Raw genomic sequence first — 12,460 nt, forward strand, 5'->3', positions numbered from 1 at the left:
CCAGGGGGTTTTTCTCAGAAGGTCTGATAATAGCACAAGTCCTGCCACCAAACATTATTACTACGCATTATAACTATTTGAAATGGCATAAAACACAATGGCTGTCAATGGCAACCTAGTGTTTGGTTTTCAAAATGGTACAGCTCTCTAACAGTTTAAGCTACAGACACTAGACCAACTGTACAAAGGTCTTACAATTACATAACTATTGTAGTTTAGAAACTATAAAATTAATTTAAAATGCATACATTTGCATAAAAGGAATACATTTACCGGTACCTAACTTTCCCAATGATGGATTTATTTCGAAAAAAGAAATCCGGTTATAAATGTCCTTTCTCCAGAACCACAGGACCAGTCTTTAAAAAACATTGTATACAGCATCTATGAAGAAGGATTTCTCATCTGATTTCTCTTTGTGGCCATCCATGGAAATTGTCTTTCTGGACCAGTCGTCAGTTAAACTGCAGTATGAAATAAGACTGTAGGAGCAGTTGAAACCGTGCTTCTAGACCAGAACCCTGGCCCCTTGGTGTGCACCTGTATGCGTGTTGACATCTACAATGGCAATAACGACTGATTTTATTGGAGGTGCAGAAAAGGTGGATTTGTCGCACTTCAATTTGGCACAATAAACTTAGATTATTTCCAGACAAGACATTTTCAGTAGCATGTAACTTTTTATTTAGACATTTTTTGGAAGTACATACCGGCCGTGACGGCAGTATTGACAATAATTGATCAGCGAAACTCCATTCTTTGGTAAGTACCGAACATACTTTGACATTATTAAGATTGAAAACCTGGTGAATGGCAAGTTGAATGTCTGCTTCCTAGGCTTAAAGGAGAATCGCCAAATTCAACGTCTCAGGTTCAGGTAGGCCTAAGTGATGTTCATGCACACTTTCTTTCACATTTACGTTAGCTGCATAGCTAAGCGTAACGTTTTCTACAGATAATTCATGCCAACACTGCCACTTAAATGTCTTGACATCGATTAACTAGCAGAACATTCATTTAAATAAAACGTACCTCTAAAGTACTGCCCTGTCTCTTCTAGAATAAAATCAATGCACCATTTTCTAGTGCTGAACTCAAGAGCGCCCACTGACAAGCTAATGGCGAGGTATTACACTACTAGACCACAAAGTTTCTGTCTTTGAGTCACCAGACCAGGTGCCTAATGTATAATCGTTGCGTAAATTTCTGAAAAGTCTGCACACATACAAAAATATTGAGATTGATAAACTTGGCGCATGCATGTTTCCCGTTATAAATCAGACCTGTTGTAAAATTGTGCACTTGTGAACAAGCATTAAAACGCTGCCTGGAAAACGCCTCCATTCACCGTTTATGGTAATACGCCCTGTATTTGCTGTATAATTTGGAACCATTGTTGGTATTATTAGGCCATGGCATGCAAAAGACAACAGTTGTTCAATAGATTTATTGGGTTTCTATGTTCTACCTTGGTATAGGATCTGAGATTAAATAGGTAGGGCTGGAGCACCCTCAGCGCCTCTACTTCCCGCAGCTATAGTTTCTAAATATCAAAACAATGGCACATTGTTGTGGACCTGTTAGCAGAATGTTTGAATTCAACAATATTTAATATAGACTTTTCCCGCCAACCTAAATATGATGGACTGCCTGTGAATTCTGAATCATAGTACTGCAGGGCAGGCTACTCAAAAAAATGCAATTACAGTACTTACAGTAATATTTCTCATGTATTTTTGTTGTACTTGACTTGTTTTATTTATTTTTTATAGTACTGCTGATATTCACTACTGGATTGTTGGGAAAGAGCAAGCAAGAAAGGCATTTCACTGTACTTGTGCACATGACAATAAAAAAATTAAACATAGGCCTACTTCAATGTAAAAGATAAGCTGTTAAATTTGACTGTATACCAGTATTATAAATATTATACAATGTGCTGCATATAATATTGCAAAACTTGAACTAGCCTATCTAATGACTAGGCTACTAGGTCCAATTAAATGAGAGATGTGCATGGTCATTTGTTGTAGGCCATGGCTCATTTGGGAATATGAACCCATCACAGCCAGAAAGGTGAGGAATATATTCTGCAATGGTTATGAAAATAAAATAGTAAAAGATTCCTTTTCTTCGATCTTGTCTCATTGCTGTAAATCCCCAACGGGCTCAGGAGGCAAAGGCCGAATCATGCGTCCTCCAAAACATAACCCGCCAAATCACGCTTCTTAACACCCGTCCGCTTAACCTGGAAGCCAGCCGCACCAATGTGTCAGAGGAAACACCGTTCAACTGACAACCTTAAGTCAGCCTGCAGGCGCCCGGCCCACCACAAGGAGTCGCTAGAGCACAATGAGCCAAGTAAAGCCCCCCCAGCCAAACCCTCCCAACCCGGAAGACGCTGGGCCAATTGTGTGCCGCCCTATGGGACTCCCGATCACGGCCAGTTGTGACACAGCCTGGGATTGAACACGGGTCTGCAGAGTCTAAAAGTAAAACACATACATTTTTGCTCCTCACTAATGGAAAATGATTGCATTCTTGTTACTGTTTTCCTGTTTTTAGTTTGTCATGAATAAGGTTATCATCATATCCCCTATTTGTACAAAATATTTACTTGCCAGCTTGCAATACAATATTTCAACCATTAGCAGATGTGCATACACATGGTCTAAACCCTTCAAACTCAACTGGACCTTGAAGCCAGTTCCACAGCATTTTTTCATTGTTCCCCTATAAACCAGGGACTGACTTAGACCTGGGACAACAGGTGTGTGCAATTAATTATCGGGTTGAACAGAAAACCAGCAGTCTCCAGCCTTCGTAGGGTAAAAGTTGAACACTCCTGGTCTAAAGTTCGTGGGGAGGTGAGAACATTCTCAAATCAAGTTCCATTTTTATAAATACCAACTTTTGAGTGAACTGGCGCATGCACATTTTGGGTTATATTTTGTACATACACACGGTTTATAAATAAGGCCCCAGGGCTCTCCAACCCTGTTCCTGGAGAACTACGACCCTGTGGGTTCTCTCTCCAACCCCAGTTGTAACTAACCTGATTCATACTAACCAGCTAATTATTAGAATCAGGTGCACTCGATTAGGGTTGTAGTGAAAACCTAGAGGACAGTAGCTCTCCAGGAACAGGGTTGGAGAGCCCTGCACTAGACAATACCTCACCATACATACCCTTGTCAGTGGGGCACTCTTGAGGACCAGAAAATTTGCCATGTCTTACTACAGAAAAGTATGAGCCTTTTGGGGTAAATCTCAGATAAAAACGTACCCTGGTCAAAAGTCGTGCACTTTGCAGGGAATAGGGTGCCATTTGGGAAAGACATAGTGCACTATGTAGGGAATAGGGTGCCATTTGGGACACAAGTGCTTTAGTGAGTTGTCATCAGGGATCATTAGAACAGTTCCTGGAGTTACAGTAGTACAACATCAGAGGCCTGTTCAGGTTGGTGCCACATAATAGAACATTCAGATAGAAATTGTGGAGAAGATATTATGATTATCTGTCAGGTAGACTAGGGATTGTGTCAGCTGTATTAGTAACATTTCTATCTGAACAGATTTCTTTGTTCTAAACATTTCACCTCTGAATATTGGCCAGGGTTCTTTTTTGTAACATCCTTAAATTCTAAGGTTGGTCGATTCAACACCAGGAAGAGATATCTAACTTCGTTCAAAGAGGTTATCAACTTGCTTCCTGGACTGAGCAGAAGTATTAGTACACTGTTGTCATTTATAAATAATAACTACTAGTAGTTTTCACTCTTACAATCACAGTAGGTAATATGAAATATGTAGCCCAACCGGCCGCAAGAAGATGGTATTATTCATTTTTTGGTTGTTAATACTGCCATCTTGAGGCCAGGTGGGCTATGAAATATGTAGAGAAATTGAATATGGAACAATTTTGTTGATAAGAGATGTCTCCATTTTGAGATTGTTTCTATACAATATGGAATCCCGTTTTGGCATTGCCAATAATAACACCCACAGTGACTAAAGCAAAGGGTTGATTTGCCTTGTTTTGGATTCAGACAATATCATAAGGTGAATGTTAATGGTTTATAAAAAGCACATGGTAAACAAAATAATAATAAAGCAAAGAATATGATTCAGAACAAAAATGTTTTTAGTCTAAGTCCTCTGTTACTATTCCTGATTTTCCTGTAACCCTCTTTCCCCACATATCACTTCCTCTGGCTTTCAGTGAAGCCACACACACACACACATACACACACACACACACAGAGGGGGTCTACTTCATGGGTAGTGTTATCACTCAAACACACACACACGTTGAGTCAGTTCATGATGGTCATCCGCAGCAATAACAGAACCTTGAGGAGAGATGAGCAACACATACTCTTCATTGTTCACATGCTCACATACAAAGGCGTGGACAGAATTTAGAATGCACCCACACGGTTACATGCATACACAAAGTGCACATAACTATGGCACAGCAAACACATGGAAAGAGAGTTATACTTTGTATGAATTCAAGCTATTACAATTTAGTTGCCAATGTTTAGTTCTAGAGAGAGCAACATAGGAAAGGCAGATGGTTAAATGTGGCAAAGAAAATGGTAATAAGTTACCAAGCCTACAGATTGTGTAATGTACATACACAAACAACAAAATGACAAGGCAGGGTGTTACATACATGTAAGGCAAAAGTGGAGAGAAAACACATCTCAGCATCGAGTAGTGTGTGATATTGAGACCATGGGTGCAATGCATCCAAACACATCCAAAACTGGGGGCGGGGCACACACAGTAAACCAGGTGTTGTCAGTCACTCCCTGTATTCTGACCCTCACTTGCTAATAAGTACAATAGGTTCACTGCACAGTACACTCCCCCTGTCCACAACTCTATACTTCTATCCTATTGTCCCGCTCCCATCTCTCCTTTTCCTCACCCCAGAAAGGCAATCAAGGTGAATAAAAATAAGACTTCCATTACATGATAACACCACCCCCACCCCGCCCCCCCGAAAAAAACTAACAAGTAATCATAACCGAGAAAACCAATCAACACAATGTCAAATAAATCCTAAATGGCAACAAATACAAAATCTCACTTGAAAATCAATTTAAAAAGAATATCAACTAAAAGAAGCAGCAATGGAAATAGCATAGGCGCGAAAATAAAGGTGAGATGGCGAGAGAAAGAAAAAGAAAAAACAGTCAGCTGGAATGGCCTCCAAACATACTCCCTGGTCCCCTTCCCCCCACTCGAGAACAATATGCTGGCACCCCCACCCTGACAGCGGGCACCTCTCTCCCTGTGTATGTAAGGCCACTTTTGGCACAGACAGACTTGGGCACATGCAGTGTTGTGCCGAGAGTGGATTCCACTTATGGGTGGTAGTGGAGCCATCTGATGGCTGCAGCTTCTATAATGTAAACTCAAACCGTGCCCTCATGGACAAGAGGGTTATGTTTATTAGGGCACACCGTTTGTCATTGGACAAGTTCAGATGGAACCTCTCCGTTTCAGACCACTTTCTTCCGTTTCGTGCCTATTGAACATGACCCAGGAATGAAGGCCCGTTTTCGATCACTTTCAAAATGTCTGCCCGATTTTGACACAGCTAATGCGTTCAGTGCCTGTTATGGGGCTAACTTCAAGCCTACGATGCCTATTCTGTAGAGGCCGTCAATTAAATCGATATGCATGCGTACGATTGCCGGTGGATACCCAATGTGCATCGGGTCTACTGTGTAAATGTCCAGGATTCTATGAATCAATATAGTATTTAGATGAAGTTTGATGACAAAGGGGCCTTATTTCTCACTCTATACAAGGCAAAGCTTACTGAATGCAAACATCAAGTCAAGAAAAATCTCATGTGAAAAATAAATATTTCAAATAATTTCAACAACCCCCCAAAAAACATGAAAAAGTAAACAACAAAAAAGTCTATACTTTGATGGAATTCATAGATTCATAGGTGCCGTGCAGGTAGCCATGGCGACTGAGCTCCACCCCATTCTGGTGTCCGGCTGCCTTGATTGGTGAGTGAGGAAAGAGGTGGGATTAAGTGGTGATGAGCTCCTGCTACTCCAGTTTCACACCAGTCTTCTCTGTGTTGAGTAGATGGAGACTGTCATCTATCAAGAAACTGTAGAGAAGAAAAAAAAGAGACAAAGTTGGTGATGGAATAGAGGTGCAAAACGAATGCAAGCCTAGATGTTGGATGATGGTAAAGGTCGAGGGGAAGCTATTGAAAGGTTTCAAGTGCTGTCCTTTTATGGATTATCCACGAGGACTACTTTTGGAGTAGAAGAACTTGAGTGAGCTCTCTGTTTATAGCTTTCAAAAACATGAAAAAGTGTTCTGTAGAGTAAGTGGGAGCAAGTAGCCATTACAATGAGCCTGTCCTCCCCATTTCTCTATCTACCAGCTTCTACCGGAATAGGTCGACAGACAAGAGGTTATACGTGCCTGTAAAAGAGGAAATGCACAGGCACGGTGCTGAGGTGCCAGACTGCATGGGCATCCAGGACCCAGAACAGTGGCGGGAAGTCGAGCAGCTCCAGCAGGGCCAGGCCATGGAGCAGCACCACCACCACGCCACACTTCCACCAGTAGGGCAGTGTCCGCCGGTTCTGCCAGCACCAACACAGCCACCACAGCAGGTTCACTATGCCTATGGGAGGGATAGGGAACAGGAGGTGGTGGAGAGAGGCGGGAATGAGGAGAGAGAGGGTGGAGGGGGTAGGGGATAGTGTGGTCGGGAAAACGAGAGAGATTGAGACTGACCGCAAGCAGAGAAATGCTAAAGTGAACGTTACCACGGGAACAATTGACTAGAATTAAATATCTGTGCTCTTTGCTTGTTATGGATTAAGGTACGGGTAACCGTACCTATGGTGGCGTTGGCAGCCATGTTGTAACCATAGTCGAAGCTGACGAAGGTCAGGTAAGACACGTGGGAGGTGAAGGCCAGGATGAGCAGAACCCCTACCATGCTGGACACCCCCGGCCTCTTCAGCCCCAACGTCCTGGGGAGATATAAGGGTCAATGTCATATCATACATTGTCCTAAAATATATCCATACAGAGGTTAATAATCACCTTTCATATTTTCCTTGTGTTTACGAAACATCTATTAACAAACCCAGAAATAAAGCACTTTATGGAAGGACATTTTTGTTACCAACCGAACCAGCTATGTATGTATATTAACATAAATATTATCACTCATGGCTTATTGAGGTCTATTCTATACTGACGCAGTTTGCCTTTGCCAATGATCCTTCAGTGTTTTTACCGTATGTCATAGGGGTTAATCAACAATATTCTTGAGGAAAAAGTATGAGAAAAAAAGCCTGTTTTTAATTTACCTCACACAGCATAAGTAGATGGAGTAGAGGATGACAGCAGATGCGCAGAAGTAGTCCATTTTCTTGAAGGTAAATACAAACAAATTGGCAAATATATATTTTGTTTAGAAAACGGTTAGTTCTGACCAACAACCAAAAACAGTGAAGAGATCACCCTCGACCTCGAGGGATTGGTGATGAGGTGTTAGTTATTGACAACAATCCATGGTAAATGCCTGTTAACAGTTCCATCCGAATTATTACGCTGCATCCTAATTCATGAATTGAAAAATGTTCATAGAAAATAAATAGGTCGTTTTCAACTCATGAATTGAACACCACAAAAATGGTGACTGATGTAATCTGAGGATCATACAGTTTAATGGCAGTACAAGATAACAATGTCATTAGACCCTAGAGCTTTTGGTTAACCTGATTAGCTAATTGCCTGTTCGTTTTATAAAGATTGAGTGGAAGCTTTCTCTTGTCCTGGCAGATGGTTTGGCATTGAATGAATCACACTGTAGCTTAAAGTATGTTCTAGCTACCCGCAAATCCAAACTGATTGTCAGGGTTGGGGCTTTTATTCCATCCAAATTTCACTCAATTAAGAAAAAACTGCATTTCTATTGGGAAATGTGTCCAATTCAACAGGAATTGAAGAGGAATTGATTTCTACCCTGGTTTCTCAACGTATGCTATGTGTCACAGATGGCTATACCCTAATTGTAACACATGCTGTATTAACCACTTGCTGTATGATGGTTAGGTAGGTTATGGTTTTGACCATTACCTCAGTGAGATAGGTGTCCCGGGTGTGGAACACTGTGGACCAGAACCAAGCATTGAGAGAAACCTGAATAAAGAGAAATTATTAAAAAACAAGTTTACATAAGTATATTTGAATATGAATAAGCAAAAAGGTTAAGTTAAGTTTCTGAAAACTTAAATTCATGAAACTTCCGTACACTCAAATGCACACATTACAGTGTCTGTCTCACACACGACACACTCACGAAATAAACCCATTCAAACACACCAGAGAGAAGGCGGTGATGGTGTAATACATGGGGCTCTGGCGTGGCACAGAGCTGCGGTAGCGCAGCAGCATCAGAAGGCAGGCCAGGCCGTTGAGCAGAGAGGCCAGAGCAGATGCTGGCTCCTCGAAGCACAGGAACCGCGTAAATGGCCACTGTAGAAGAGAGCGGGACAAAGAAGGAAAGAGTGAGACAAAAGAGAGTGACTCCTAGTCTTTCATTATCCCCATATATATAGCCTAGTGGTTCATTTCCAAACCTCTCCTTGAGTACCCCCAAACCATTACACTAATTTGATATATTGCAGTACCTTATCCAACTAATCAAGGACTTGGACCACTTGAATTAGAAGGGCTAGTACTGAACAAGGGCTGCTAGTTAAATAAAACACACAACATACACTACCGTTCAAAAGTTTGGGGCCACTTAGAAATGTCCTTGTTTTGAAAGAAAAGCAAGTTTTTGCCCATTAAAATAACATCAAATTGATCAGAAATACAGTGTAAACACTTAATGTTGTAAATGACTATTGTAGCTGGAAAAAGCAGATTTTTTATGGAATCTCTACATAGGCAAACCATCACCCCTGTGTTCCAATGGCTCATTGTGTTAGCTAATCCAAGTTTATCATTTTAAAAAGGCTAATTGATCATTAGAAAACCCTTTTGCAATTATGTTAGCACAGCTGAGAACTGTTGTCCTGATTAAAGAAGCAATAAAACTGGCCTTCTTTAGACTAGTTGAGAATCTGGTGGATCAGCATTTGTGGGTTCGATTACTGGCTCAAAATGGCCAGAAACAAAGACCTTCTGAAACTGGTACGTCAATTCTTGTTCTGAGAAATGAAGGCTATTCCATGCGAGAAATTGCCAAGAAACTGAAGATCTCGTACAATGCTGTGTACTACTCCCTTCACAGAACAGCGCAAGGCCCCGGTGCACAACTGAGCAAGAGGACAAGAACATTAGTGTGTCTAGTTTGAGAAAGACGCCTCACAAGTCCTCAACTGGCAGCTTCATTAAATAGTACCCGCAAACCACCAGTCTCTACGTCAACAGTGAAGAGGCGCCTCCGGTGTAATTAATAATAATAATGGATACAATAACGTGTATCCAAAGTGTAATTAATAACTTCACCATGCTCAAAGGGATATTCAATGTCTGCTTTTAAATTATCTTATTTTTTTACCCATGTGAGGCATTGGAAAACCTCCCTGGTCTTTGTCGTTGAATCTGTGCTTGAAATTCACTGCTCAACTGAGGGACCTTACAGATAATTGCATGTGTGGGGTACAGAGATGGGGTAGTCATTCAAAAATTATGTTAAACACCATTATTGCAACTTATTAACTGACATGTTAAGCACATTTTTACTCCTGAAGTTATTTAGGCTTGCCATAAAAAAAGGGGTTGCATACTTATTGACTTAGACATATCACAGCTTTTCATCTTTAATTCATTTCTAAACATTTCTAAAAACATAATTCCACTGACATTATGGGGTATTGTGTGTAGATCAGTGACAACATCTAAACGTAATCCATTTTAAATTAAGGCTGTAATAACAAAATGATACAGACATTACATAGATAGACAAGAGACAATTGTCATATTACTCGATCATTAGCCAGCTTTTGACATTATTTTTTAAATGTTATGGTCAGCATGAATTTTAAGTTGCTGTAGTAGTTTGTTCCACTCAACAGTGCAGGTGTATAAAAAGGTGTTCTTAGCAGTTAGGCTCTTAAAGGTAAGACTGGCAACAGAGTCTCTGGCGTTGTATTGGTAGAAATCTCTAATACAATAAAAATAATTTGATAGGTACTTGGGGCTGAGTCAGTAATAAATCTGTGGAACAGGTGAATTAATATTACCCTTTTCTCTACAGATAGCCGGCCTAGCTGCTTAAAATGCTTCAGTACAATTCTCAGCAGCTTGTTTTGATTGGTCTGTAGCTTATTCTTTAGATGTTTGGGTCTGCTGGTTAACCATGATGTGCACACATAATCAAAGTGACACTGAACTAGCACACCTGCCAGAGTCCTTAGGGTGTCACTATCAACATTTTTGATGTCCCAAGCTAGGAATTTACATTTTTGGTTTAACATTGTTAAAACCTTCAGGACCAGTCTCACCGGTTAGCTACCTATTCAGTTCACACTCATGGTAACTGACTTGAGGTTTTGTGCCCACTTTGACACTAAAACCGAGGGATTCTGTTTTTCTAAGATACAGAAAAAGTTTGTTATCCGAAAGCCATTTATTGACATTGGATAACTCTGCACTAAGGATCTCATGGTAAGGTTGACCATAGAATGCATAGAACCATACCTTTCCATGGAACTGTGGGATGCTGTAGCCTTCAGCCTGGTACAGTCCCACTGTTTGCCACATGCACTGGTACCGGCAGTCATCACGACACGTCCAGCCTGGACAAGGGACAGAAAGCTGGAGTTAGACAAATGCACGTAGTAAAGAGAGAACACACACACAATGAAATAAAATGGGCAGTGTTCAATTACAGCCTATGGGTTCACTCTTATTTTTGACTCTGAACTTGCGTAGCAAGAATAAAGTGACTTTGGTGGCCGTTCCTGACAATCTACAGCAGTAAGCCAACTTATCTGATGGAACACAACACCATAATGGTCATTGACAGTCTGTAGTTAATTGAGTTGACAGAAGCCAAATGGGCTAAGGCTTGTTGCATCACAAATAATTCATTCAGCAGCACCAACTCAAATGATCAACTGGCTTCAAAACTTCATGCAGTACCTCATACAGTGATCACCAAAATGCAATACTGTCTGAGTATACCAACAGCTAACCAATGCAGAACAGCAAAACATGCATTTAAATGACAGCAATATGCATTTTAAGCATTTCTCATTTCCACACTGATAACGAAATTGGTTAGCTAGCTACGATATCAGTGGATGCTGCTCTAGTAGTAAAGTTAGTTGGCTGGCGACTGGTTCCCCAGCGCGAGCTAGCTAGTTTTTAAACTTCCAGAACGTGGCAGCGGCAGAAAACCCTCACCTGTCAGCGCCATGTAAGGCGCCTGTGTAGACTGAAAACCTCTGAGCCGAGCTCCGGTGCAGTTGGTCCGGACACATTGCGTGACACAGCCTTGGTAAACTGGCTCCTTGTCGCCTTGGGAGGCATTCACAGCAGTCGCCGAGAGCAGGAGAAGAGCGACGATTGCCAGGGCAGAGTATATGACAGCTGTGCAGGGGGGCAGTGGCGAGGCCATGTTCGTAGAGTCGGCACCAGGTAGCGATCGCAGCGGCATTTCATGTCACCCAGAGCTGACAACAAAGGCCCAGCTTTCCATACCCAGATCACCAGAACATCTTTCCACCTGCGGTAGTTGAGTAGGTCGCGAAGTGTCTTTGCGGATCACTGCCCTATGGGTCCACTGTGCACTGCTGTACTTTTCACCCCGCTCCTGCCGTGCAGTTTTCCAAATTCCGGACCAGGAAGTGTGAATAAACATGCGAACTGCGCATGCCGGTGGTTGATAAAGAAAAAAAGAGTCAAAGATTTTTTTCTAACTTAACCAAGAGACCATAGCCTGTCGTTTCCAATAGGAGCAAATGAGTCATAGTGGGCAGAACAAGTAAGGGCAGAGCCAAGCACGAGCTCCTATTGGCGTGACATCTGCATTTTTCCGTTAGGGAACGCCTACTTTGAAGTGCGCGTGTGCAATAACTCAATTCGCCTTTGCGCACCTTCTAAACAACGCGATTTTTTCCAACTTTTGCAAAGGGCAAAATCAACAAAACTTAGTCGAGTTCTGTTCATAACATATTTTGGTTTTGGGAATATAAAACTGTCTTGAGATCAAATGTTTCATCGATGAGAACATGCGCTGAATGTCGGCCCAAATCCATTTCGAGCCATCTTCAGCCACTGCTCGCCAGTGGGCTTCCTCTCACTACCATATTGTGTAGGGAATGGAAATACCAAGCGGATGCTTCACATTTATACATCTGTCTCATTGTTCTATCTGTGCTAAAATACCACAGAATGAGTAATAATACTCGTAAAATGTTGCGGTCAAATAGGGAAATGGTTC

At 41.5% G+C, this 12,460-nt stretch overlaps 1 protein-coding gene across 1 annotated transcript; it reads right to left on the bottom strand.

Moving 5' to 3' along the window:
- Positions 1-5,079: 5,079 nt before the first annotated feature.
- pgap3 (post-GPI attachment to proteins phospholipase 3) lies at positions 5,080-11,876 on the bottom strand. Its single transcript, XM_071392500.1, has 8 exons — positions 11,422-11,876; positions 10,714-10,811; positions 8,386-8,538; positions 8,140-8,202; positions 7,368-7,429; positions 6,889-7,025; positions 6,466-6,670; positions 5,080-6,142 (listed from the first exon to the last, which is right to left on the bottom strand). The coding sequence occupies exons 1-8, from the start codon at positions 11,672-11,674 to the stop codon at positions 6,079-6,081; spliced, it is 1,035 nt and encodes a 344-aa protein (XP_071248601.1). The 5' UTR covers positions 11,675-11,876; the 3' UTR covers positions 5,080-6,078.
- Between the last annotated feature and the right edge of the window lie 584 nt (positions 11,877-12,460).

The sequence above is a fragment of the Salvelinus alpinus genome, chromosome 3 (assembly GCF_045679555.1).
Source record: "Salvelinus alpinus chromosome 3, SLU_Salpinus.1, whole genome shotgun sequence".
Classification (NCBI taxonomy): domain Eukaryota; kingdom Metazoa; phylum Chordata; class Actinopteri; order Salmoniformes; family Salmonidae; genus Salvelinus; species Salvelinus alpinus.

Bases quoted from the DNA above. Each gene is read 5' to 3' on its own strand.
- pgap3 (XM_071392500.1), bottom strand. From the start codon at position 11,674: ATGCCGCTGCGATCGCTACCTGGTGCCGACTCTACGAACATGGCCTCG. The intron at 10,812-11,421 runs GTGAGGGTTTTC...TCCCTTGTCCAG, and splicing joins GCCTTACATGGCGCTGACAG to GCTGGACGTGTCGTGATGAC. The intron at 6,143-6,465 runs GCACGTATAACC...TCTTCTCTACAG, and splicing joins GTGCATTTCCTCTTTTACAG to TTTCTTGATAGATGACAGTC.